The 23,376-nt window shown below is 44.3% G+C and overlaps 1 protein-coding gene across 3 annotated transcripts in view; it reads left to right on the top strand.

The window, feature by feature from the left end:
• The first annotated feature begins 2,498 nt into the window (after window positions 1-2,498).
• ARHGEF37 (Rho guanine nucleotide exchange factor 37) overlaps window positions 2,499-23,376 on the top strand; it is a 54,511-nt gene continuing 33,633 nt past the window's right edge. For 2 of the 3 annotated variants that reach the window (XM_042949490.1, XM_042949473.1), the window contains exons 1-3: window positions 2,499-2,584; window positions 19,134-19,330; window positions 20,841-20,964. In XM_042949490.1, coding sequence (XP_042805424.1) covers window positions 19,145-19,330; window positions 20,841-20,964 — 310 coding nt within the window. In that variant the 5' untranslated portion in view covers window positions 2,499-2,584; window positions 19,134-19,144. Of the gene's footprint in view, window positions 2,585-2,776; window positions 2,786-19,133; window positions 19,331-20,840; window positions 20,965-23,376 lie in introns of those variants that run through there. The other variant, XM_042949481.1, reaches the window with a different exon arrangement.

Here is a 23,376-nt window from a genome sequence, read left to right as displayed (position 1 = left end):
GAAGTTGGCAGTTCTAGATTGCTGCGCATCAAAGTATTTGTGACCTAGGATAAGAAATGGGATATTAGTGTTAGTACCTTAGGAATTTAACTCAAGATAAATCCAGAGTCCTCAAACAGAATCTAAGAAACATCAGTTTCAAATGAAAATACTATCCAGCTTGTCTCCTTTTTCCTTAAATTACCAAATAAGTCCTTCTTGTGGAATTGGGACCCCGCTACACCTGAGACCCCAGTGATACAGCAGTTGCTCGGGGAGTGTTGACACTTGTGTGTGAAATCACAGAATATTCAACACAAGCAAGGAGGAAAGGTGCACATTAATAATATAAAGCAGAACAGAGAGAGCAGCTGATTCCATATTCCCAAGAAAAGACTGGTCACACACACACACACACACACACACACACACACTTTACAGGAGCAGAACTGAGGTGTTGAGCATGCAAGACTTTCCCCACAAACAGAAAGTCTGATTTATTTTTTATTTAAAAAAAAAAATTTTTAAATTTATTTTTGAGACAGAGAGAGACAGAGCATGAGTGGGGAAGGGGCAGAGAGAGAGGGAGACACAGAATCGGAAGCAGGCTCCAGGCTCCGAGGTGTCAGCACAGAGCCCGACATGGGACTCGAACTCACAGACTGCAAGAGCATGACCTGAGCTGAAGTCGGACGCTCAACCGACTGAGCCACCCAGGCGCCCCAGAAAGTCTGATTTAGAAGTCAGCCTTGCTTTGGGGTCAGGTCTTCACTCCTGGGGGGCTTTGGGTATGTCACTTAAGCACTCTAGGATTCCATTTCCCTCCAGAATTCCTTCAGAATGGGAAGAAAACTTAGAGATTCCTAACCCAGTCTTTAACTTTTACAGGACTCTTCTTTGAAGCATTCCTGATAAGCCTCTCTGCTTGAATGTTGACTATTTTAAAACATTCTTTTTATTATTGAAATATAGTTGACATGCAATTTTATATTTTGTTGTTGTTGTTTTAAAGTTCATGTATTTATTTTTAATAATCTCTACACCCAACGTGGGGCTCAAACTCACAACCCTGAGATCAAGAGTCACATGCTCTTCCAACTGAGCCAGCCAGGTGCCCTACAATGTTATATTTTGAAGGCTGACCCTTATTTATATATATATAAGGCACTTTCTCCAGGCACTGATACCACTTGTGAAATGTTCTGTTGGAGAAATTCTGCCTTATGTGTTGCAATGTGTCTGTCCTTCATAGATTTCCCCATGCTAGTGACCTCTCAGGTCATACGCGCCAAGTCTAATCCATGGACAGCGCTTTCAGAAAGCTCTCACCTTCCTTTGCTTTTCTTGTCTACAGAATAAACCACCCTCTCCCCTTCCGTTTTTCTCATCCATCACACTGAAGACAACCTCATTTTGGTCTTCATATTTTTATGGGTGTAGAGTAGAGAGGAAGCACCCTGAGGCCTCAGAGAGTCTGAATTTGAATACTGGTTCTGTTGCTTTGTAGCTATGCCATAGTGGACAAGTTACTTTTCATTTCTGGCCTCAGTTTCTCTCAAAGGAGGATAATATTAACAACAATGAGAAGTATGCCTATTGCATAGAGAAGTTGTGAATGAGGTTAATGAAAAAAATACAAGTAAAATGTTTAGTATAGTGCTTGGCACTTAGTAAGCAATACTACTACTGCTGTCATTAATAATAATAAAAAATAATAAGCCCTAATAACGAGAATAAGAATAAGGATTAGGACCGAGAAGATTTAAGAAAGTTAATCTAGTCGATTCCTAACCCCACAAACAAGGTTTGGTTGTCCTGACGGGAACCTTTTTCAAAGCAATTATTACATTTTTTTTTCTTGCAATTATCATTTCAATGTTCACTGACCACCTTCACCCACCACCCCCCTAAGAGGACGGGGACCTTTTCTGCTCCGTGGACTGCTGAATACTTAGTGCCTAGAACAGCGTCCCATTTCACAGCAGGGAGAGAATGGAGAACACCTTCAGATCACAGAAAAGGAGACTCGGGGGGCAGGGAGACTGGCAGATTTGTCTAACACTGACTTCACGGGAGGCCTGGGTAAGAACCCAGAGGTCCTAGGCAGCGAACTCTCGGAATGAAATCGAGGTCCAGCCCTAATGTCCAGTGCTTCGGGCCGGGGCACAGATAATACAGATATTCAGTGATCCAGGGGTCAACATTCCCACCGGGTGGCCTAAGCGCTGGCCCGGGTGTTGGGGGTGCCGTGCCCCTGGCGAGAAGACGGCTGAACTAGAAGGCAGGGTGGGCGGGCCCCCGGGCGCGCTAGGCGCTCAGCAGCTCTCCGCGCTGGCGGCGGGCCAAGGCCAGGGCCACCCCGGTCCGGCCCGGCCGGGTCCCGGGCGCAGCGAGTGGAAAACAACCTGGCCGCAGACAATTGACAAAGGCGCGAGAGCGGGCCGCCCTTCCGCGGCGCACGCACGCGCGCAGCGTGGGCAGAGCCGCGCCCGCCCGCGCCCTCCGTGGGACCCGCGGCGCCGAGGCCCAGACGCGGCGCGGGGCAGGGGAGCCGGGCGCCCCTGGCGCCCCCGCCGCTGCGTCGCCGGAGGCAGAGATCCGCGAGGTGAGGGCTGCCGGCTATTGGGGCGGGGTGGGCGCGGAGAGGGGGGGCGCTCGGATTCAAGTGGGGAGGTGGGGAGCGCGGAAGCCGCGACGCCCGGTCCCAGGTGGCGCGGTGAGCTTTGTTTGCGTCACGGGTCTTACGGGCATGCTGGCAACCTGATCCATGTGACCTTTTACAGGTGGAAAACTAAGGCCCAGAGAGGTAAGGTGGCCTAAAAAAAAAAACAAACAAACTTAACCCCTGCCTGCTTCAGTGTAGGATTTGGGGTGACTTTTAATAAGAACCCATAGGTTAAAACAATGGAAAATGCAAACAATATTAAAGAATCTTTGAGAAGGAAAATATAATTGTGACTAGTCAGTCCAGGCCAGGGGAAAAGGGAAAGGAAATTTGCCTCCCTGCGGTGAGCCGCCTTGGCCAAGGAGCCCCAGAAGGTTGTGCCAAAGCTGGGACCGAGAGAGCCCCGGGGCTGTCCCGCTCCCCCTACAGTGCTCCGTGCACAGTGAGCGCTCAAAACTTGGAGGGGAGTAGAGAAACTTGACAGCAGCCTGCCCACATGCTTAACCTTCTGGGGATCCCCGACCCCTTAGAAATCTGAGTCTCTCCCCACCCCAAGGTTCATACATAACCTTGCACACGGTTTCAGGTCTGAATGAAGCATTCTGCTGTAAGAAGTGACTGAAGGCTGACATTCAGGCTGTGCTGTTCAGAGCATTCTTTTGCTCCTTTAAAGGGAGGCAGCTGGGAAAGAAGTGAGTCCAATTGGACAATCAGTCCAGTGTCCTGACCCTGCTAGCTGTGTGATCTTGGACCAGTAGTTTAACCTCTCCAGGGCCCAGTTTTACCTGTGAAATAGGGATAAGATTGTCTGCTTCATCCTTCAAGTTGTATTCAGACTTAAGAATGAAGGCTGAGCCCTTCTGTGCTGGTGCACAGAATCCAGTGGCCCGCTGCTGTGCCAGTTAGGAAAGGTGATGCTCTGGGAGAAATTGGGCTGTGTCTGAAATAATTAAAAAAAACTATAAACATGAAACTCTAAAGTGAACCCTGTTATGACTTAGAAGCAGCCGCACATGTTGTAATGACGATAGCCTAAATAAAACCACAGCAATGCCTGGCATCAGTATTTGGCCCAAGGTGAAATGCTGAGAGTAGAAGCTACCAGACATTCTTTTTCTTTTAATTTTTAATTTTTTAGTGTTTATTTATTTTTGAGAGAGAGAGAGACAGCATGAGCAGGGGAGGGGCAGAGAGAGAGGGAGACACAGAATCCGAAGCAGGCTCCAGGCTCTGAGCCATCAGCCCAGAGCCGGACGCGGGGCTCAAACTCACGGACCGTGAGATCGTGACCTGAGCTGAAGTCCGATGCTCAACCAACTGAGCCACCCAGGTGCCTCTGAGAGAGAGAGAGAGAGAGAGAGAGAGAGAGCCCCAAGCAGGCTCCACACACAGTGTGGAGCCCAACTCAGGGCTTGATCCCATCAACCCTCAGGGATGATGACCTGAGGCTAAATCAAGAGTTGGACTCTCAACCCACTGAGCCCCTGGGGTCCCCTGAAGCTACCAGACATTCTAACAAGGACGGTTTATTGGGCCTCGCTTGCCTTTTTCGGATGGAGCCAACACCTGTATAGCTTGGTTTTCCATGAGAGGATAGAGGAGGGCATACATGAGGGCCTGGGCAACACACAGTCTTACTAGGTGATGGGGGCTCAGCTGAGTCCCTGCCAGGGGACAGGAGTTGCTGGCAGCTGGCTCTCATCCCTCTTCGATCAGCAGCTTGCCATGGTAAACAGTGCTTCCGTTGAGTCTATTCTAGATCAAATAAATGGCTTTTTATTTAACTCCCGAGGCGGGTGTTTGAGCGCTGTAACCGAAGCAAAATGGCGTTTGTTGAGCTTGATTGTCCAAAGCCTATTGGTTGTTCATTGGAGTTTTAAAGTCTGTGGATCCAAAATTGTGAGGACAGGGCCTGGGCAGGCCTACTTACCTATAAAAAGAACTGCTCTTACAAAAGGCTGTGTGGTCTCCTTTCTCTACCATTTTAGACCTTGCAAATAGAGTCAGGGAAATATGGCTTAGGGCAAATAGCTGCTATTTAATTTGGATTAAGACACACACTACCTGTCTGGTGGCTTACATTCCTCTCTGGGTATTTATAAAGGAGAGTTTTTCCTCGGAAACAGAGAATGTGTATGTGTGCGTCTGGGATGCCTCTTGCCTCCTCTCTGTCTCACCTTCAGCCAGTCATTTCTCAACCTTTTTTTTTTTTGCAAGCTCGGGGACTTTGGCAAGTTCCTTCCCTTCCCGGCTCCATGGCCTGATTTTGTTTCACAGTAACTCTGTTACAAAGTTGTTTTTTCTCTTAAAGTAAGTGGTACACCCATGGCGAGGGTTGAACTCACAACCCCAAGATCAAGAGTCACCTGTTCTACCAACTGAACTAGCCAGGCGCTCCTACAAAGTTTTTTCTCTAAAAAAAATTTTTTTAATGTTTGTTTATTTTTCGAGAGAGAGAGACAGTGAGCAGGGGCAGGGCAGAGAGAGGGAGACACAGAATCTGAAGCAGGCTCCAGGCTCTGAGCTGTCAGCACAGAGCCCGATGCGGGGCTGGAACTCACGGACCGCGAGATCATGACCTGAGCCGAAGTCGGATGCTCAACCGACTGAACCACCCAGGTGCCCCTAGAGTTTTTTCTAATTTGACCTTTAGGTTCCAAACATTTGGTGCCGCATAGGACGACATCAGGCAAATGTGCTCACTCCCTCAGGCCAAGGTTCTTCCTTATTTGAACACAGCCCACGCAGGCCTTTCCAGACTGGCTGTCTTCATTCTTTAAACAGTTCTTTAGTAGGAAAAGCAGAATTTCTCAAGAAAGGATCTACAGACTACTTGCATCAGAATCACTTAGGGACTTGCTGAAATGAGCCATCCCTGACCTCCTGAATCAGAATCTTCAAGAGTGGGGACAGGGCACCAGGGTGGCTCAGTCAGTTGGGCCCTTGGTTTCAGCGCAGGTCATGATCTCATGGCACAGAGCCTGCTTGGCATTCTTTGTCTCTCTCCTCTCTCTCTGCCTCACCCCCACCCCCGCCCCTGCTCCTGCTCTTTCTCGAATGAACATTAAATACGTACATACATAATAAACTTAAAAAAAAAAATCTTCAAGAATGGGGGCAAGAATTTGCCTGCCTGACCAGTGCTCCTGTTGGTTCTTGTGCACCTTTGGTTATCAGTGTGTGTGTTGGAGGTGGGGATTGGTAATGGGGGACTACATATTCTTTATAACATTCCACATCGTTTGTCTAAATTATGTAAGGAGTGAGAGCCTCTTTTGTAATTTGAACAAAGCGTAATGTCCAAGGAGGACATATGGGTGGCAAGTAAGCACTTGAAAAGATGCCGCAGATAATTCATCATTAGGGAAATGCATGTCAAAACCATAATGAGATATCACTTGCTACCTATTGGGATGGCTAAAAAAGACTGACTAGAGGATGACTGATGAGGATGTGGAGGAACTAGAAGTCACATACACTGTGGGTGGAAATGTAAAGCGGTACCACCACTTTTGAAAAGTTTGACATTTTCTTAAAAAGTTAAAGGGGCGCCTGGGTGGCTCAGTCAGTGAAGCATCCAGCTTCGCTCAGGTCCTGATCTCACAGTTCACGAGTTCGAGCCCCGCATCAGACTCTGTGCTGACAGCTCAGAGCCTGGAGCCTGCCTCAATTCTGTGTCTCCCTCTCTCTCTGCTCCCCACCCCCCTCCTACCCCCCGCACTCATGTGCACACACTCTCTCTCTCTCTCTCTCTCAAAAATAAATAATAAACATTAAAACATTGAAAGGTAAGTCATGTAAGCCAGACAGTACATCTCTCCATCTAGCTCTGTTGTAATAAATGGAAAACAACCATTTGTTTATCCAGTGTGATAAATAGAAAACAACCATTGTGCTGTATCCATGCAGTCGAATACCACTCAGCATTTAAAAAGTAATGAACTCTTGATACATGCCACAACATGGATAGATCTCAAAAGAATTTTGCTGAAAAGAGAAGAAAAAGGCCAGACCAAACAGAGCACATAGTCTATAATTCCACTGATATAAAATTCGAGGGGAGTTGCTATCTCTCACCTGACCTTGAGCTTTTTGGTGGCCCCTGAGAGTTGTATATGATTATGCTAGTCTGACTCCACTTGTTACAGTGCCATTGGCAATTTGATCATTATTCTGCTGGTTCATCCGCATCATTCATTCATTCAGTTAATTGAGCACTTACCATATGCTAGATCTGGAGTCGGCACTAGGTGATGTGTTGGAAAACAGATGTGATCCTCCCCCTGGCGGGGCTTACACTTTATTGAATGAACCTGTAAAACAAATAGAATAAGAAAAATAATTACTGGGGGGGAAAGGAGTAGTTTTTTGGAAGGAGGATGGGAATCAAGGGAAAGCTTGTCTGGGTTCCAAGCAGTCAGTTGCATGTTTTTGAAAGACGCTCCACTCTGGTGCTGTGCATCCAGTCAGGAGACTTAGCAGTCGTCCAGGAGAAAGGTGGTAGAGGTTTAGACTCGGTGGTCTTGGAGATGGAAAGCACTGGAAGGACTGACAGCTGGCCTTAAGCAAACTGAGCAGATCCCAGAGGTTGACACTGATCAACATTTTTGAATTGTGTAGTTTTATCAGTTTTTAGTTCATATTATTGTCCTATGATTCCCCCCACCCTGGTCCCAGCCTCCATCACCCTTGTCTTACTCCCTGGAGAGACTCCTTAAAAGGGGCACCTGGGAAGCTCAGTTAGGGAAGCATCTGACTCTTGGTTTCAGCTCAGGTCGTGACTGCACAGTTCGTGAGTTCAAGCCCTGAGTTGCTGACAGTGCGGAGCCTGCTTGGGATTCTCTCACTGCCTCTCCCCTGCTCGTGTTCTCTCTCTCTCTCTCTCTCTCTCTGTCTCTCTCAAAATAAATAAATAAACTTAAAAAATATATAAATCTTTAAAAGAGAGAGAGAGAGAGATAGACAGACAGACACTCTCTAGAAAGACGTCATCACCTTGTGGGGCCAGTTACCCTAGCTTACAGCATTCCTTTGATCCACTGGCCTAGTTGCCTTTCAGTAAGAGAATGAGGATAGTCTGGTATGACCTGTTATTCTGTTTTTGTTTTTTCTTAACCTATGCTGGCTCCCAGTGATCTCGGTTTCCCTTTCTAATGGCTGGCAGGCCATCTGTTTTACTCAAGTGGCAGAAGCCCAGCTCAGAGTGGCCAAGTCTGAAGAGGCATGGGGAAAGAAAATGTACTAGCTCAAAAAAAATTCAAAGTCAATCAGTGTCCATCACGGCTGGACTGAGTAACGTCATCAAGGCTCAGTCTCACGATCCCTCCATTCTCAGCTCCATTTCTTTGGTGTTAGCTGCATCCTGAGTCAGGCTCTGGTGTATCGTTCCTATTACTTAGTATTGTCATCATAATCAGCTGTTCTTGCCGTCTGCTTGAATGTGAGCAGCCGAGTGTCCTTAGACATTTCTTGATCCACTGGATCCATGGTGATGCTATCCTTTACAGTTTGACATTAAGAGTAACAAAAGCAACTGCTACAATTACTGATAACTTACCTTATACCAGGCACTCTGTTGAGACGCTTTACATGGATGATCTTATGAAACCTTATAATCACCCTACAAAGAAGGTTATATCATTATCCCAGAAAAGCCAGCCAGTTGATTGCAGAATTAGAATTTGAAATCAGGTTTCCCCGCTCCAGGGTCTGGGCACCAAGCTTTCACACTGACTGCCTCCTAAGTCCCTCTTTAGGGCTAAGAAGAGGAAAGCAAAGCCATCAAATAGTGTGCCTATTTCTTTCTTTTTCTTTTTTTTTAATTTTTTTTTTTTTAATGTTTATTTATTTTGAGACAGAGAGAGACAGGGCATGCACGGGGGAGGGGCAGAGAGAGAGGGAGACACAGAACCGGAAGCAGGCTCCAGGCTCTGAGCCATCAGCCCAGAGCCCGACGCGGGGCTCGAACTCACGGAACGTGAGATTGTGACCTGAGCTGAAGTCGGATGCTTAACTGACTGAGCCATCCAGGTGCCCCTATTTCTTACTTTTTCTGAACATGCATCTTAAAATATACGTGGCAGTCATAGTAGGGGCAGAGCTTTGGAAGTTATTCTTATAATTTTATCAATCCCAGCTCCTTCTGGGTGTTTAGAGTTTTGGAAGCTCTTTGTAGAGGACCTTCCTCTCTGACTGTCGTGTATGTCTTTGTAATTTTTTTTAAGTTTTTTTTTTTAATGTTTATTTATTTTAGAGAGAGAGAGAGAGAGAGAGAGAGCACGTGAGTGGGGGGACAGAGAGAGAGGGAGACATAGAATCTGAAGCAGGCTCCAGGATTATCAGCACAGAGCCTGACGCAGGGCTCGAACTCATGAACTGTGAGATCATGACCTGAGCCGAAGTCGGACGCTTAACTGACTGAGCCACCCAGGTGCCCCCCACCCTTTTTAAATTTTTATTGTGTGTGTGTGTGTGTGTGTGTGTGTGTGTGTGTGTGTGTGTATGTTTTTATAAACCAGGCACCAGGTTAGGCAGGATCCTAGCATGGCTACTCTTGGTTCTATAGGTGTTTCCTTCCTTTGTTTTTCAACAAAGTCTTTTGCTATCATGATGCTCGAACTGCATCTTTGACAATCTTCCATGAACCCTTATCTTTACAGTCTCAGACCAGATGCACACGTCTTACTTTTTTTTTTTAATCTTAAGTATTGAAATTGATCTCTGTCTAAAACCTGGGGTGGGAGGCGCATGGATGTTGGACTTTCTCTTCTGTGACATTTTACCTTCTGAAAGAACTTTAAGGTGACAGTTTCCCTTTCCCCAGGGATCTACTTCTTCTGTTCAGTTCTTTGGACTGGTCTGACTTACATATTCTTTAAATTATTTTTTAAATGATCTCTAAACGTGGGGCTCGAACTCACAGCCCTGGTATCAAGAGTCATATGCTCCACCGACCGAGCCAGCCAGGGGTCCCTGGTTAGAATTAGATTTGATGCATCATTTCCCCTTGTCACTTCTTCTGTCTTGAAAGGGATGAAATAATCAGGATGTCCATAACATTTACCTAGTTAGTCCTTCTGCTTTTAGTGGAAAGAAACTTGGGGCAAATGACCAGATGTTTTATTTTTTTAATTATTTTTTTTAATCAATTTTTTTTGAGTCTGAACATTTAAATTTTTTTTTAATGTTTATTTATATGTTTATTTATTTTTGAGACAGAGAGAGACAGAGCATGAGTGGGGGAGGGTCAGAGAGAGGGAGACACAGAATCTGAAACAGGCTCCAGGCTCTGAGCCGTCAGCACAGAGCCCGATGCGGGGCTCGAACTCACAGACCGTGAGATCATGACCTGAGCTGAAGTCGGAAGCTCAACTGCCTGAGCCACCCAGGCGCCCCAATAACCAGATGTTTTAAATACCTTGTCCTTATTGTAGAGCTGTTTCTTTTCTTGATCTTTATATCCTCAGAATCTAGGAAAGTGCTTGGCATAAGGTAGCTGCTCCAAATATTTATTGAATGAACGTGTGCTGCAGAAAGAGCTGTTTTACACCATCCTGGAGTCTGAAGCTGTGGCTGCAGAACATTCAACAGGCATTTAAAAAAAAATTTGTTTTTTTAGTTTATTTATTTATTTTGAGAGAGAGAGAAAGCGAGCCTGAGTGGGGGAGGGGCACAGAGAGAGGGAGAGAGAGAATCCCAAGCGGGCTCCACGCTGTCAGCACAGAGCCCAATGTGGGGCTCGATCTCACAGACTGTGAGATCATGACCTGAGCCAAAATCAAGAGTTGGACGCTTAACCAACTGAGCCACCCAAGTGCCCCATGAACAGACTTTTTTTTTTTTTTTTTTTTTTTTTTTTTTTTAGCACCGCCTGTATGCTAAACTGATGTTAGTTCTTAATTGGCTTTTACAGGGCATGAAAGAGATCTCAGGAGTGAGCATGACTGGACTGTAAGAAAAGCCATGTTTTCTGAGCATGTTCTCTGAGACCAGAGTTCTTATCAGGCCAGACCAGGAAATGGAACAGGGACACCCAGCCTGCTCTCCCAGGCTTTTGAGTTCCACTTGTCCAGAGAGAGTTGCAATGATAGTGGAAAACGTAAGCTATATAATATTTTGTTTGTTTTTAACTTTTTATTTTGAAATACATCCAGGCAGGAATAAGGCGTACAGGCTTGTTTAACGGCAAGTTGCAAGGACAGTACCAGGGTTTCTGTATGTCCTTGGCCAAGTTCCTCCAGTGGTTCTCTCTTATTGAAATATAGCACACTATCAAAACCAGGAAATTGGCATCGGCACACTATTTGTGAATGCTTGTTTTATGTTCTTATATCACATGGCAAATTTGTGTAACTATCACTTCGATTAAGACACACAGTTCTTCCTCGTGTTCTTTCTTTACAGTAACACCCCCATGCCCTTCCCCCTTGTCCCTAACCAGGTGACCCCTATCTGGCCTCTGTCTTTATAATTTCGTTTGTTTCATAAGTGGAATCACACAGTGTGTGACATTTTGAGACACAGTATAATACCTTCAAGAGCCATCCAAGTTATTGCAATGTATCAGTATTTTATTCCCGGTTCCTTCTGGGTGATCAGTGATATTGGATCTGCCACAGTTGTTGTTGTTTTAAAGCATTCACCTATTAAAACAACATTTTGATTGTTTCCAGTTTGGCTATTACAAATCAAACTTCTACGAGCATTTGTGGACAGGTTTTTGTATGGACTTAAGTTTTCTTTCTCTGGAATAGATGCCCTGAGGTATGATTGCTGCTAAGTGTTTCTTTTTCTTTTCTTTTCTTTTCTTTTTTTTTTTAACATTTATTTATTTTTGAGAGACAGAGAGAGACAGAGCACAAGTGGGGGAGGGGAAGAGAGAGAAGGAGACACAGAATCCGAAGCAGGCTCCAGGCTCTGAGCTGTCAGCATAGAGCCTGATGCGGGGCTTGAACCCGTGAACCGTGAGATCATGACCTGAGCCGAAGTTGGACGCTCAGCTGAGCCACCCAGGTGCCCCTGTGTATGTTTCGTGTTTAAAGAAACTGACAAACTATTTTCCAGAGTGGCTGTACCCCTTTATATTCCTGCCAGTAATATATGAGAGACCCAGTTTGCCCACATCCTTGCCAATAGTTAATGTTATTTTGGTGACAGCTTTATTGAGATATAATATGTATCATATAATTCGCCCATCGAGGATGCACAAATCAATGGTTTTTAGTATATTCACTGAGTTGTGCAACCATCACCACGATAAATTTAGAACATTTTCATCATCCCTAAAAGAAACCCTGTACCCCATAGCCACCAACATCCCTATCCCTTCAGCCTAGGAAATCAATCATCTGCTTTCTGTTTCTACAGATTCGCCTGTTCTGGACATTTCACATAAACCAAATCATAAAATAGGTGGTCCTTTATGACTGATTTCTTTGACTGACTTCTAGCATAATGTTTTCAAGATTCATCCATGTTGGAGCACGTATCAGGAGTACTTCCTTCCTTTTCATTGCCAAGTAATATATTTTTAAAGAAATAAAAGTGTGTTCCTTTCCATTACACAGACTATAAGAGATAACAAAATGCTGTTCCAGAGAGGTTTTGCCAGGCCTGCTTGGAGGTCTAGATTTCAATTAACCTAAGTGCAAATTAATGCCATTTTAAATAGTTAGCAGTTCTCTATAAAGTATTATTTGTGCTTTTTGTTTATTTAGCAAGAGTTCTGAGTAGTGGAACCTGAGTAGTTCTCCTGAAATCCTATTGGGATCTTTCTAGAGAACCTATGCTCTGGGTAGTGAGTGTCAGCGGATCAGGCCAGGGACAGGTCAGCAGGCCACAGGCAGTGTTCAGAAGCTGGAACAGAACTGTGCACCAGACAGATGCATTCCGAGAACTTTCTAGGCCCATTGCTCTCTGCAGTCAGTTTACATAATATCTGATGGCCCAGGACAGAAATTTCTGCTGCTACTCATGCCTCCCAAAGGACCACTGACATCCGCAAGTGTCTTCAGTATTGTGAGGCACGGGGGGGACACGAGGTGAATGGGTGTTTATCTTGTCTCTAAGTGCTTAGTGTCTAGCCAGGAAGATGAGGCCTGGTCCTAAATGACCCTAAATAACCAAGTGCAAGTTTAAATGGGATGTGTGCCATTTTAAATATTAGGAAATATTTTAACCATCCAGAAAAAAAAAACAAAGAACAGTGCAACAAATACCATGTTCTTACCATCTATCTATGTTTAATTTTAACATTTTTGCCATATGTGCTTCATTATTTTTAAGCAACTAGAACCTCTCAGGTCCTCAGCAATAAAAAGGAAGGAACTGTTGATACATTCAACGGTTTACAGGAATCTCCAGGGAATTGTGCTGATTGAATAGTCAGTCCTAAAAAGCTTACACGCTATAATGATTTTGTTTACATACATTCTTAAAATGACAGGATTATAGAAATGGAGAACTGATTTCTTTTAATTTTTTTTTTTTTTGATGTTTATTTTTGACAGAGAGAGAGAGAGGCAGAGCATGAGCGGCGGAGGGGCAGAGAGAGAGGGAGACACAGAATCCAAAGCAGGCTCCAGGCTCTGAGCTGTCAGCACAGTGCCCGACGTGGGGCTCGAACTCAAGAACCGTAAGATCATGACCTGAGCCAAAGTTGGACGCTTAACCGACTGAGCCACCCAGGCGCCCCAAGAGAACTGATTTCTTGGGGGCCAGGGGTTAAGGATGGGATGGGGTTGGGTGAAAAGGGACCCTTGTATCAATGCCAGTATCCTGGCTATGAGATTGTGTTGCAAAATGTTACCATTGAGGAAACTGGGTAAAGGGTACATGGAACCAATGTATTATTATAACTGCATGTGAATCTCTATCTCAAAATTAAAAGCTTAACTTAAAAAACCCCAAATCCTCAGATGCCATTAAGTCATTTTGGATACTGTCTTAAATTCTGTTTCTCTGCTTCCCTTTCCAGAGGTTACTACCATTTGAATTTATTGCTAATCACTTCCACAAAAATTTAAAAAAATTTTTAAATGTTTATTTATTTTTGAGAAATGAGAGAGAATGTTAGCCGAGGAGGGGCAGTGAGAGAGGGAGACAGAGGAGCTGAAGTGGGCTCTGTTCACAGAGAGCCCACTGTGAACCCACGAACTGTGAGATCATGACCTGATCGGAAGTCGGATGCTTAACCGACTGAGACATGCCGGTGCCCCACTTCCACAAAATTTTTAATAGTGGTGCTCCATATGTATATATCTCTAAACACTATCTAGCATTGTTTTACGTATTTTAAATTTTAGAAAATAGTATTATAATCTATGTGCCCTTCTGGAACTTTCTTTCAACCCCACCCCCCTTCTAGAACTTTCTTTTTTTTCCGTTTCTTTACAGTGTTTGTGAGGCTATCCATGTTGATACATGAATTTATAGTTTGTTCATTTTCACTGTTGTTCAGAATTCCATGATATGTATATATTACAAGTTATTTACCCACTCTCCTGTTGATGGACATTGAGAGAGTTTCTAATTTCCAGTCATTATCAGCAGTGCTAGAGTGAACATTCTTGTGTCCATTTCTTGTGTATATGTGAAGAAGTTTCTTGAAGACAGGATATATCTAGGAGTAGAACTGATTGGCCTGACACTGTGAGCATTTTTAACTTTTCTAGTCGTTGCCAAATTGCTCTTTGCAGTGGTTGTAATAATTTACATTACCATATCAGTACGTGAGACTTCCCCATTCACCTACAGTCTCACCATTTTTATATTTTGCCAATCTGATGAGCATGAAATGGTATCTCATGGCAGTTTTAATTATTCATATTTGCCTAGTTACTAGGGAATCTTTTCTTCTTTTTAAAATGTTTATTTATTTATTTTGAGAGAGAGAAAGAGATTCCCAAGCAGGCTCCACTCTCAGCACAGAGCCCGACTCGGGGATTGATCTCAGGACTGTGAGACCCTGACCTGAGCTGAAATCAAGAGTTGGATGCTTAACTGACTGAGCCACTCAGGCGCCCCACAAGTGAGTCTTTTCATTCGTGTGTTAGGCATTAAAAAAATGTTTTTTTAATGTTTTTTCTTGAGAGAGAGAGAGAGAAAGGGAGAGAGACAGACAGAGCCTGAGTTGGGAGGGGCAGAAAGAGAGGGAGACACAGAATCCGAAGCAGGCTTCGGGCTCTGAGCTGTCAATACAGAGCCTGATGTGGGGCTCAAACTCATGAACTGTGAGATCATGACCTGAGCCACAGTCGGATGCTAAACGACTGAGTCACCCAGTTGCCCCGTGTATTAGGCATTTTAATTTCTTCTTTTGTCAATACCTATTCACACCTCTATCATCCACAGTTTAGTTGGAGAGAACACAAGTCATTCTGTTTTAACCAGTCGGGTATTTAAGAGTGTATTAGGTGCTTACCATAGCAGCAGAGCGGCTGGACAAGCAGACCACAGAAATAGGCCACTAGGAATGAATCCCAAGGCCATGCTACAGGAACGCCCCTCCAGAGGCATTGCTACCCTCTGCAACAATCAGGAAATTAGAGAATTGGGATGCTGCTGGCCCTACTGCTGGCTTCAGAATTCCATGACTTTAGCCACAATCTTTTGCCAGAATTGATGACTTTAAACCGTGCAGTACCTGCCCCATTAAATGGATATCTCAAGCATCACCTCTCTTCCTACTTAGCTCAGTTCTAAACTCAGTGCTCACGTGAGACCATCTGATTGGTGGGGCTGAAAACGCGTGTTGGAATGTTAGCTGCAAGGAAGCTGGGGTTTAGCTGTCCAATTTCAGTATTACAGGATGACTTAATAGGAGGAGGTTAACATTGACATTGAATGAACCAATATATTGTATGTGCAACAGTATGCTTTGCTTTTCTTTTAAATTGCCTGGCTTTAGTGATTCATAGAAGGTTCTTTATGTAGTGTAGATAATTCAACTTTTTGCAGGTTACATTCATCACAAATATCTTCTGGTTGGAGGCATCTCTTTTCCTTTTGATTGTAGAATTGTTTGATGAACAGAACATTTCAATATTACTGTCATCAGATTTATCAGTCTTATCCAATCTTTTCTTTTGGGGTTTCTTTTATGTCTTGTCAAAGAAATCCTCAGAGAGCATAAAAATATTTTCCTATGGGAGCGCCTAGGTGGCTCAGTCTGTTAAGTGTCTGACTCTTGATTTCAACTCAGGTCATGGTCCCAGAGTTGTGGGATCCAGCCCCGCACTGGGCTCTAAGCTGCGGTGGAGCCTGCTTGGGATTCTCTCTCTCCCTTTCTCTGTGTCCCTCCCCGCGGGGCACACATGTACTCTCTCCCTCTCTCAAAATAAATAAACAAAAATATAAAAAATATTTTTTCTATGTTTTCTTCTAAGAATTTTAGAGTTTCATATTTGACCTTTAGGTCTTTAACCATCTGGAGTTTATTTGAGTGTGATATGGGATTACATTTGTTTATTTTTCTATATGGGAGGCCGCTTATCCTATGACCATCCTTTTCTCAGTGACTTATACTTACGTCATATAAAACGTTTCCATTTTTATTGTGGTCTATTTCTGGGCTGTCTAATCTGTCCTACTAATGTGTTTGCCCTGTAACAACACCATCGTTTTTAATTACTATTGGCTTTCAAGTAGTTCTAGATAGCTCATAGGACAGGTCCCCCACCTTGTTCTTCAGGATTGCCTTAGCCAGTCTTAGCCTTTTACTCTTCCATATATGTTTTAGAATTATCTTGTTGTGTTTTAGCAAAAAAGCAAAAAGTGAAACTCTGTTGGGAGTTTCATTGGAACTGGAATTGAATCTGGTTGGGGAAAATTTTTTTCTTTTCTTTATGATATTGAGTCTTCCTATCTATGAACATAGTGTATCCCTACTTACAATTGTTTCTTCAATTCAGTAAGTTCAATAAAGTTTTATAATTTTTTTCATGAAGATCTTATATATCTTTTGTTAAATTAAGATATTTCAGAAGGAATAAATAATATTTGTCTTTATTATATTATCAAACATTTTTATCTTTAAATTGCATTTAAAATATATTGTTGGCATATACAGTAATATGCTTTATTTTTGAATATTAATGTCCAGCAAAATTGAGGAACTCTCACTTTTTCTTACATTTAGTTTTTAGTTCATATTAAAGCGATGAAAGCATATAATCTAAAGAGATGGGTGGTTGTATATTTGTTATGAGAAACAGAAACAGATGATTCTCCAATGTTTATTATGAAAAACAGCTTATTCTATTTCCTTCCTGACCCAGGCATGACCAGGCAATTCCTTCTATCATTTTTCACTGATTATTTAAAACTTTATTTCCTTGTTTTTTTGTTTTGTTTTGTTTTGTCTTTTTACTTCCTTGTTTTTAAATAGCATGTATGTACTGTTAATTCTTGAGCTTTTGATTTAGGTATTGTTCTTTGACTTTCTGCTATGGAAGATGAGGATTTAGGTTTTTGGTTTTTGGTTTTACTCCCCTGCCACTACACATGTATACCCCTCCCATTATCGTATTTTCCCAGTATAGTTATACATAATATTAATTACATCACTTGTATTATAATGTGTGTAAATTGTATTTATAACTGAACCAGGCAGTAACATACAATTACTTTATTTTTTCTGCACAGTTTTTTTTTTAACAACTGTGTTGTATTTGTTCTTCGGTTTGCCTCTTAGTTTTGTATGTATGATCTATGTGATTATCCCCTAAAGAAACACCATACTCTCTACCAATTCAATACATCTATTCTAAAGATATTCTATTACTTTTTAAAATACTCTAATTTGAACTGTTTGCCATCTGCCTGTAGCCAACAGTCAATCCTAGGATTTTCCTTCACCTGTCTGCGGATTTCCTTGGCTGCTCTCACATTTGATCACCAGAATATCTTCTTTATCCATTCATCCATCGATGGACATTTGGGCTCTTTCCATACTTTGGCTATTGTTGATAGTACTGCTATAAACATGGGGGTGCACGTGTCCCTTCGAAACAGCACACCTGTGTCCCGTGGATAAATGCCTAGTAGTGCAATTGCTGGGTCGTAGGGTAGTTCTATTTTTAATTTTTTGAGGAACCTCCATACTGTTTTCCAGAGTGGCTGCACCAGTTTGCATTCCCATGGAGACATTAACTTTCCATGGGCACTCAGAATAGCATTGGTCTACAACTGTTTCTGTTAATTTCACAGCTTTGGGTTACTTGGACCACATGTGTAATATCACTTTGAACCTAAAGCCCAGTGAAGGCAGGGCTACTTTTACGAATTTTCAGAGGGGATTTTTTTTGGTCTTCTGTTGGACCCAGACCAAGATGACCTCATCTTCTGTGTGAGTGGGAGACTTTTTTTTTTTTTTTTTTGATGCACCATTTCATTGGAGTCTTTTGGTGTCCCAGTTCTGTGAAGAAGCTTGTCTCCTGCTCCGGCCTGAACACCAGCACCTAAGTCCCTGGTTCACCGAGTTTGGCTATGCCCTCTTCCCTGCCCACCTCTCCACTTTGGGCCCCAGCTGCTCCTGCTCTGGTTTCTAGTTCCCTCTATTTGGGGGTCCTGCTATTCCCTTTATTCTCTTGCAAGCCCCACCAGGCCATGAAAAGGAAGTTGGTTATACCTGATCCAGCATTTCTGCGTGTTTTGTAGTAGGGGGTTTTCAGGCCGTGTTGTCCACAGTATTGCCATTTGTACTTTTAAACCTAGAGATAAAGGGGTCATGGGAGTTTCAATGAGGGAAATTCCATCTGGCTGGGAGGATCAGGAAAGGCCTTAGGGAGGATGAATGTCCAAGGATAGTGTCCTGGGAGGGGGGCACAGCAGGTGCAAAAGCACAGAGGCAGGAAGTGAGTGTGCACACATGGAGGAAAGCACGTAGCTCTCTTTTGCTGAAAATGTCTGTGAAAGGGAAAAATGAGGTTGGAGCCGGACCCCAGAGCAGCAGGGAGCTGCTAAAGCCTCACAGCATGGAACGCCATGATCACAAGCTTCGATTCAGGAAGTTTAAACTGGAAGCACATCCAGGATGAATGGGTGTGGGGAGCAGCAGGAGGGAGAGGGGTTTGGACTTGGAAAGGTACTCCTAGAGGCTGTGGAGATAGCCCAGGGGATGGGTTGTGAGGCCTGAATGAGGTAGTGGGGGTAGAAAGGAGGCAATCCCTGGGATAGAGGGTGCGATAGACTTGGCTGAACCAGATAAATAAATCTGGGTCAAGAGCTGGGGGTGGAGGGGGGTGGAATAGAAGAAAAGCTAGGCAAGCACATTATCTGGATCCTGGAAAATGTCAACAATGATCTGAGCTGCGTTCTGCCTTTTAAGATTATTCAGATACTGCCCACAAATGCTAACACATAGTTCATCTTGCAGTATGTAAGCTAGAGATGTTTTTAGGCCACTTGATGAATAGTTGTCTTTGGATTAGAGACAGCATGTTCCAGCAGAGCTCCCGGAAGTGAGTTGGGATATGTTTGCCTTTCCTAGAACCTGCTGACATGGCTGAACATGGGACTGATGAGCCGTCCTCCAGTACAGGGAGTCCCGACGGAGAAGGTCGGGACTCTGGGGACAGATTGTTGCTGCATCAGAGGCTGGCTGTCAGAGAGCTCATTGACACCGAGGCCTCCTACCTGCACATGCTCCAGCTCTGTGCCTCAGACATCAGGAGCCGCCTGCAGCAGGTACCTGGGTGGGGCTGCACACAGCCTCCCTTTACAGGGGCAAACGTGGGTCCTGGCTTCTGAGACCGCACGTCTCTTCCTGGGGCAGGCTTGATGGAGGGGAAGGTGTGGCGGGCGTGAAGTCACCTGGATGTGAGCCCCGGTACTTCCCTTTATGCTGGAGGCCATGCTACCTCCAGCAAAGCCTTTAACACATTGAAGCCTCCGTGTATTCATCTGCTGAATGGAGAGGAGTAATCACCTCAGAGAATTAAGTGAGCTAATGGATAAAATAGCCGTTTATCAGATTTAGAACAGATTGCTTAAAGTGACCTATACTATTTTTAAAAAAATGTTTATGTGTTTATTTTTGAGAGTGTGTGTGCATGTGAGCAGAGGGGAGAGGGCAGAGAGAGGGGGTGCGGTGCGGGTGGGGGGGAAGGTGGAGTGGCAGAGAGAATCCCAAACAGGCTCCTTGCTGTCAGTGCAGAGCCTGACAACGGGCTCGAACTCATGAACTGTGAGATCATGACCTGAGCTGAAATCAAGAGTTGGATGGTTATCTGACCGAGCCCCACCAGGCGCTCCCAAAACTGACCTATATTCTAATTGTCTCATTTAGGAGATGGTAACCTGGAGAAGTTTTCACTATGATGGGTTTTTACATCTTTTTTTCTCCTGATTTCAGAAATAATACAGGCTCTCTTTATAAGATTTTAAGAATCCCTTAGCATGTAAGCTCAGTTAGGGCAATGCCTGTTTAGTTCAATATATCCCCCAGTTCTGGACACATAAATATTAGGCTTCAGTTCATTTTTTCTTGAATGAATGAAATACTCAAGTAGGAAATGTGGAAGGTGAAAAGCCTCTCATATTTTACCCTCCAGAAATGAGGGTTTTTCTCTGTAGGCATTAAACAAAAAATATAGAATGTTACTTACTCTAACAAAAATAAGAGCCTACTCTAGATATTTTTCTACAGTTAGCTTTTCCTCCTTGATTTTGCATTCAGGATAGACACACACATGCACACACACACACACACACACACACACAATGTCCTGTATGTGCCTGTACACATATATATATAGATGTTCTGCATTCTGTCTCACGGTGGTACCACCAGTTAATAGTGGCTGGAGTTCAGAATACATCTCAAGGTAACGGTGGTGGGGGCCAAGTATATCAGAGCTGGAAGGAAGTCCAGCTTCCCACCCTTATATGACAGATGGGGAAACTGAGAGCAGAAAAATGATAGCCGCCAGCAAATCTAGGGGGAAAAAACCCAGTTCAGCTTTCATTCCATGCTGAGCACTCCATCCCTTCCTGTTTTCCCAGAGTGATAAGAGGACCTAATTTATACCTAATTTATAAAATTTTTCTAAGCCTTGCAGACATTCCACTGGGGCGGTCTCCCCAAGAGTCATAGGCCCCTAATGGTGTGAATGTTCTGGACTGCTCTCCAAAGCCCGTGAATAGAGCCACTCAACCCAAATCCCAGAGACTCCTATGGCTCCTTTGTTTCTTCTAGCTGCCCCAGGGAGACCTGGATGTCCTGTTCTCAAACATCGATGATGTCATTGAAGTGAACAGCAGATTTCTTCACGATCTCCAAGAGACAGCATCCAGGGAAGACGAACAAGTGCACTCAATTGGTAAGCAAAAGACAAGGCAGCTGTCAGCCTCAGATTCCCACGGAATTGTCCTCAGCATGTGGGCATTGCTGAACTGCCTCCAGAATTCCAGGGAAATGCAGATCAATGGGAGCTTCTTTTGGGGATTCCTGAAACACAGCGTGTCAGAGCTGGTAGGACTCTCAGATAATATCCAGCCCAGTCCCATCACTTTACAGAAGAGAAGACCGGGGCCCAGAGACAGGGAGGAACTAATGGGTCAGTGGCCTGGCTGAGCTTTTCATTATTTACTAGACGCAGTTATTTACTGAGCACCTGCCGATTCCTGTGCTGTGTGCTGGCATCACAGTATCAACAAGCGAGTCCACGTTCCCACTCTGAAAGGTCTGGCAAGTTAAAGTGACAGAAGATAAACAGATAAATAAGAGAATTTTAGGTAACAATTTGTAATTTGAAGAAAAGAAACAGTTGTAGTAACTTTGGGGCATGAGAGCAGTCCTCCTGAGAAGGGGACATTTGAGCTGAGACCTGACTATTGGGAAGGAGACAGCTCTGAGATCTGGAGGGAGAGCAGAGAGAGTGGCTGTGCAAAGGCCCTGAGACAGGGACGAGCCTAGAATGTTTGGAGGACGGACGGAAAGAAGGCCGGCGTGGCTCCAGGGAAATTAGTGAGGAGTGTGTGTTAGGGGATAAGGTGGAAGAGGCAGAGAAGGACCAAATCACGTAGGGCCTTCTAGGCCATGGTAAGGAGTTTGGATTTTACTCCGAGTGTGATGAGAAACCATTGGCCAGTTTTGAGCGAGAAGGTGATATGGTCCGATTCATGCTTTTCAAAGACCTCTTTGGCCCTTGTGGACAGTGGGTTGTGAGGGGGTGGCGACAGTGGAACCATGAGACCAGCGGGAGCCTTCCTGTCGCCCAGCTGAGAGATGGTGGGAGTGTACTCATTCTGGAACGGTTAGGATGACTGTAGGGCATGAAGAAGGAGGGACAAGGGGGTATAAACCTCACACCCGTGTCCCTCATTCTCTTCTCATCTGCTGCCCTGGGGTCACTTGACAAAACTTGTAGGTCAGGGGTTTTTGAGTGGAGTTGGGGGAAGGCAGAGGAGAGGAGGAGGGGGGGGACACCCAGCACCGTGACCACCCTAGTGGCCTTTTACATCCCCAATCTTCTACCCTTTCCTAGACATGATGGGGCTTAAAAATAACAAACATCCAATTTTTTAAAAATGTGTTTATAATTATTTTTGTAAATGTTTATTTTAGAGAGAGAGTGTGAGGGGGGAGGGGCAGAGAGAGGGTGGTGGGGACTGAGGATCCGAAGCACGGAGAGCCCAGTACGGGGCCCGAACTCACAAACCGCGAGATCATGACCTGAGCCGAAACCAAGAGTCAGATGCTTAGCTGACTGAGCCACCCAGGCGCCCCACAAATATACAAATTTTGTAGAAATCCTACTTTCTGAGTGTTTACTAAATGCTTAGCATTGTCCTGATGTACATGTATTAACTCATTTAATCTTCACAACCACCCCAAAAGGTAGCTGCTGTCATCTCATTGTGCAGTTGAGGAAACAGAGGCACAGAGAGAGGAACTAACCTGCTCAAGGTCATTTGGCTAATGACGGAGCCGCGATTTGAATTCGGGCAGTTGGTCTCCAGAGCCAGCGCTCCCAACTACTGCCCCTAATAGCTTCAATGTAGCAGATATGGGATTAAAGCCTGTGTGTCGCGTGTTTATTCTTCCCTTGAAAATAGAGTTCCTGGGGCGCCTGGGTGGCTCAGTCGGTGAAGCGTCCAACTTCGGCTCTGGTCATGATCTCACAGTCTGTGAGTTCGAGCCCGTGAGTTCGAGCCCTGCGTCGGGCTCTGTGCTGACAGCTCGGAGCCTGGAGCCTGCTTTGGATTCTGTGTCTCTCTCTCTCTGACCCTCCCCGTTCATGCTCTGTCTCTCTCTGTCTCAAAAATAAATAAACATTAAAAAAAAAATTTAAAAAAAAAAGAAAGTAAAAAAAAAGAAAATAGAGTTCCTTATTAAAACAGCAAAGTGAATGAGTTACTATTTCCTAAAAAAGAAGGATGAATACAAAATTAAAGAACAAGATTTTTTTTTTTTAAAGTACCTGGGAAGCTATTCTCAACTTTTATCATTTTGTCCTTGTTTCTGTTACTAATCACCACCTGCTTGAGTGGGAATCAGTATAGCCTCAGGCCAAAGACACTCTTAAGGGGCTGCAGACTCTGAGGTTAGGTTCTTCTGTTGCTATGGGCTTGAGGTTTGATGTGGTGCCTTGTTTAAGGGTCCTTGCCTGCCAGTCTCTGCCTTCCTGCTTGACTGGCAGCAAAGAGTCAGAGTCAGGATGTCACTTTGTTTCCCGACCACACCTGGTGACAACTCCATTCCCTGCCTTCCTAGTAGAGTCGCCAGATAA

This window comes from Panthera leo, chromosome A1 (assembly GCF_018350215.1).
Source record: "Panthera leo isolate Ple1 chromosome A1, P.leo_Ple1_pat1.1, whole genome shotgun sequence".
NCBI lineage: Eukaryota > Metazoa > Chordata > Mammalia > Carnivora > Felidae > Panthera > Panthera leo.
This window is presented reverse-complemented; position numbering and strand designations above follow the sequence as displayed.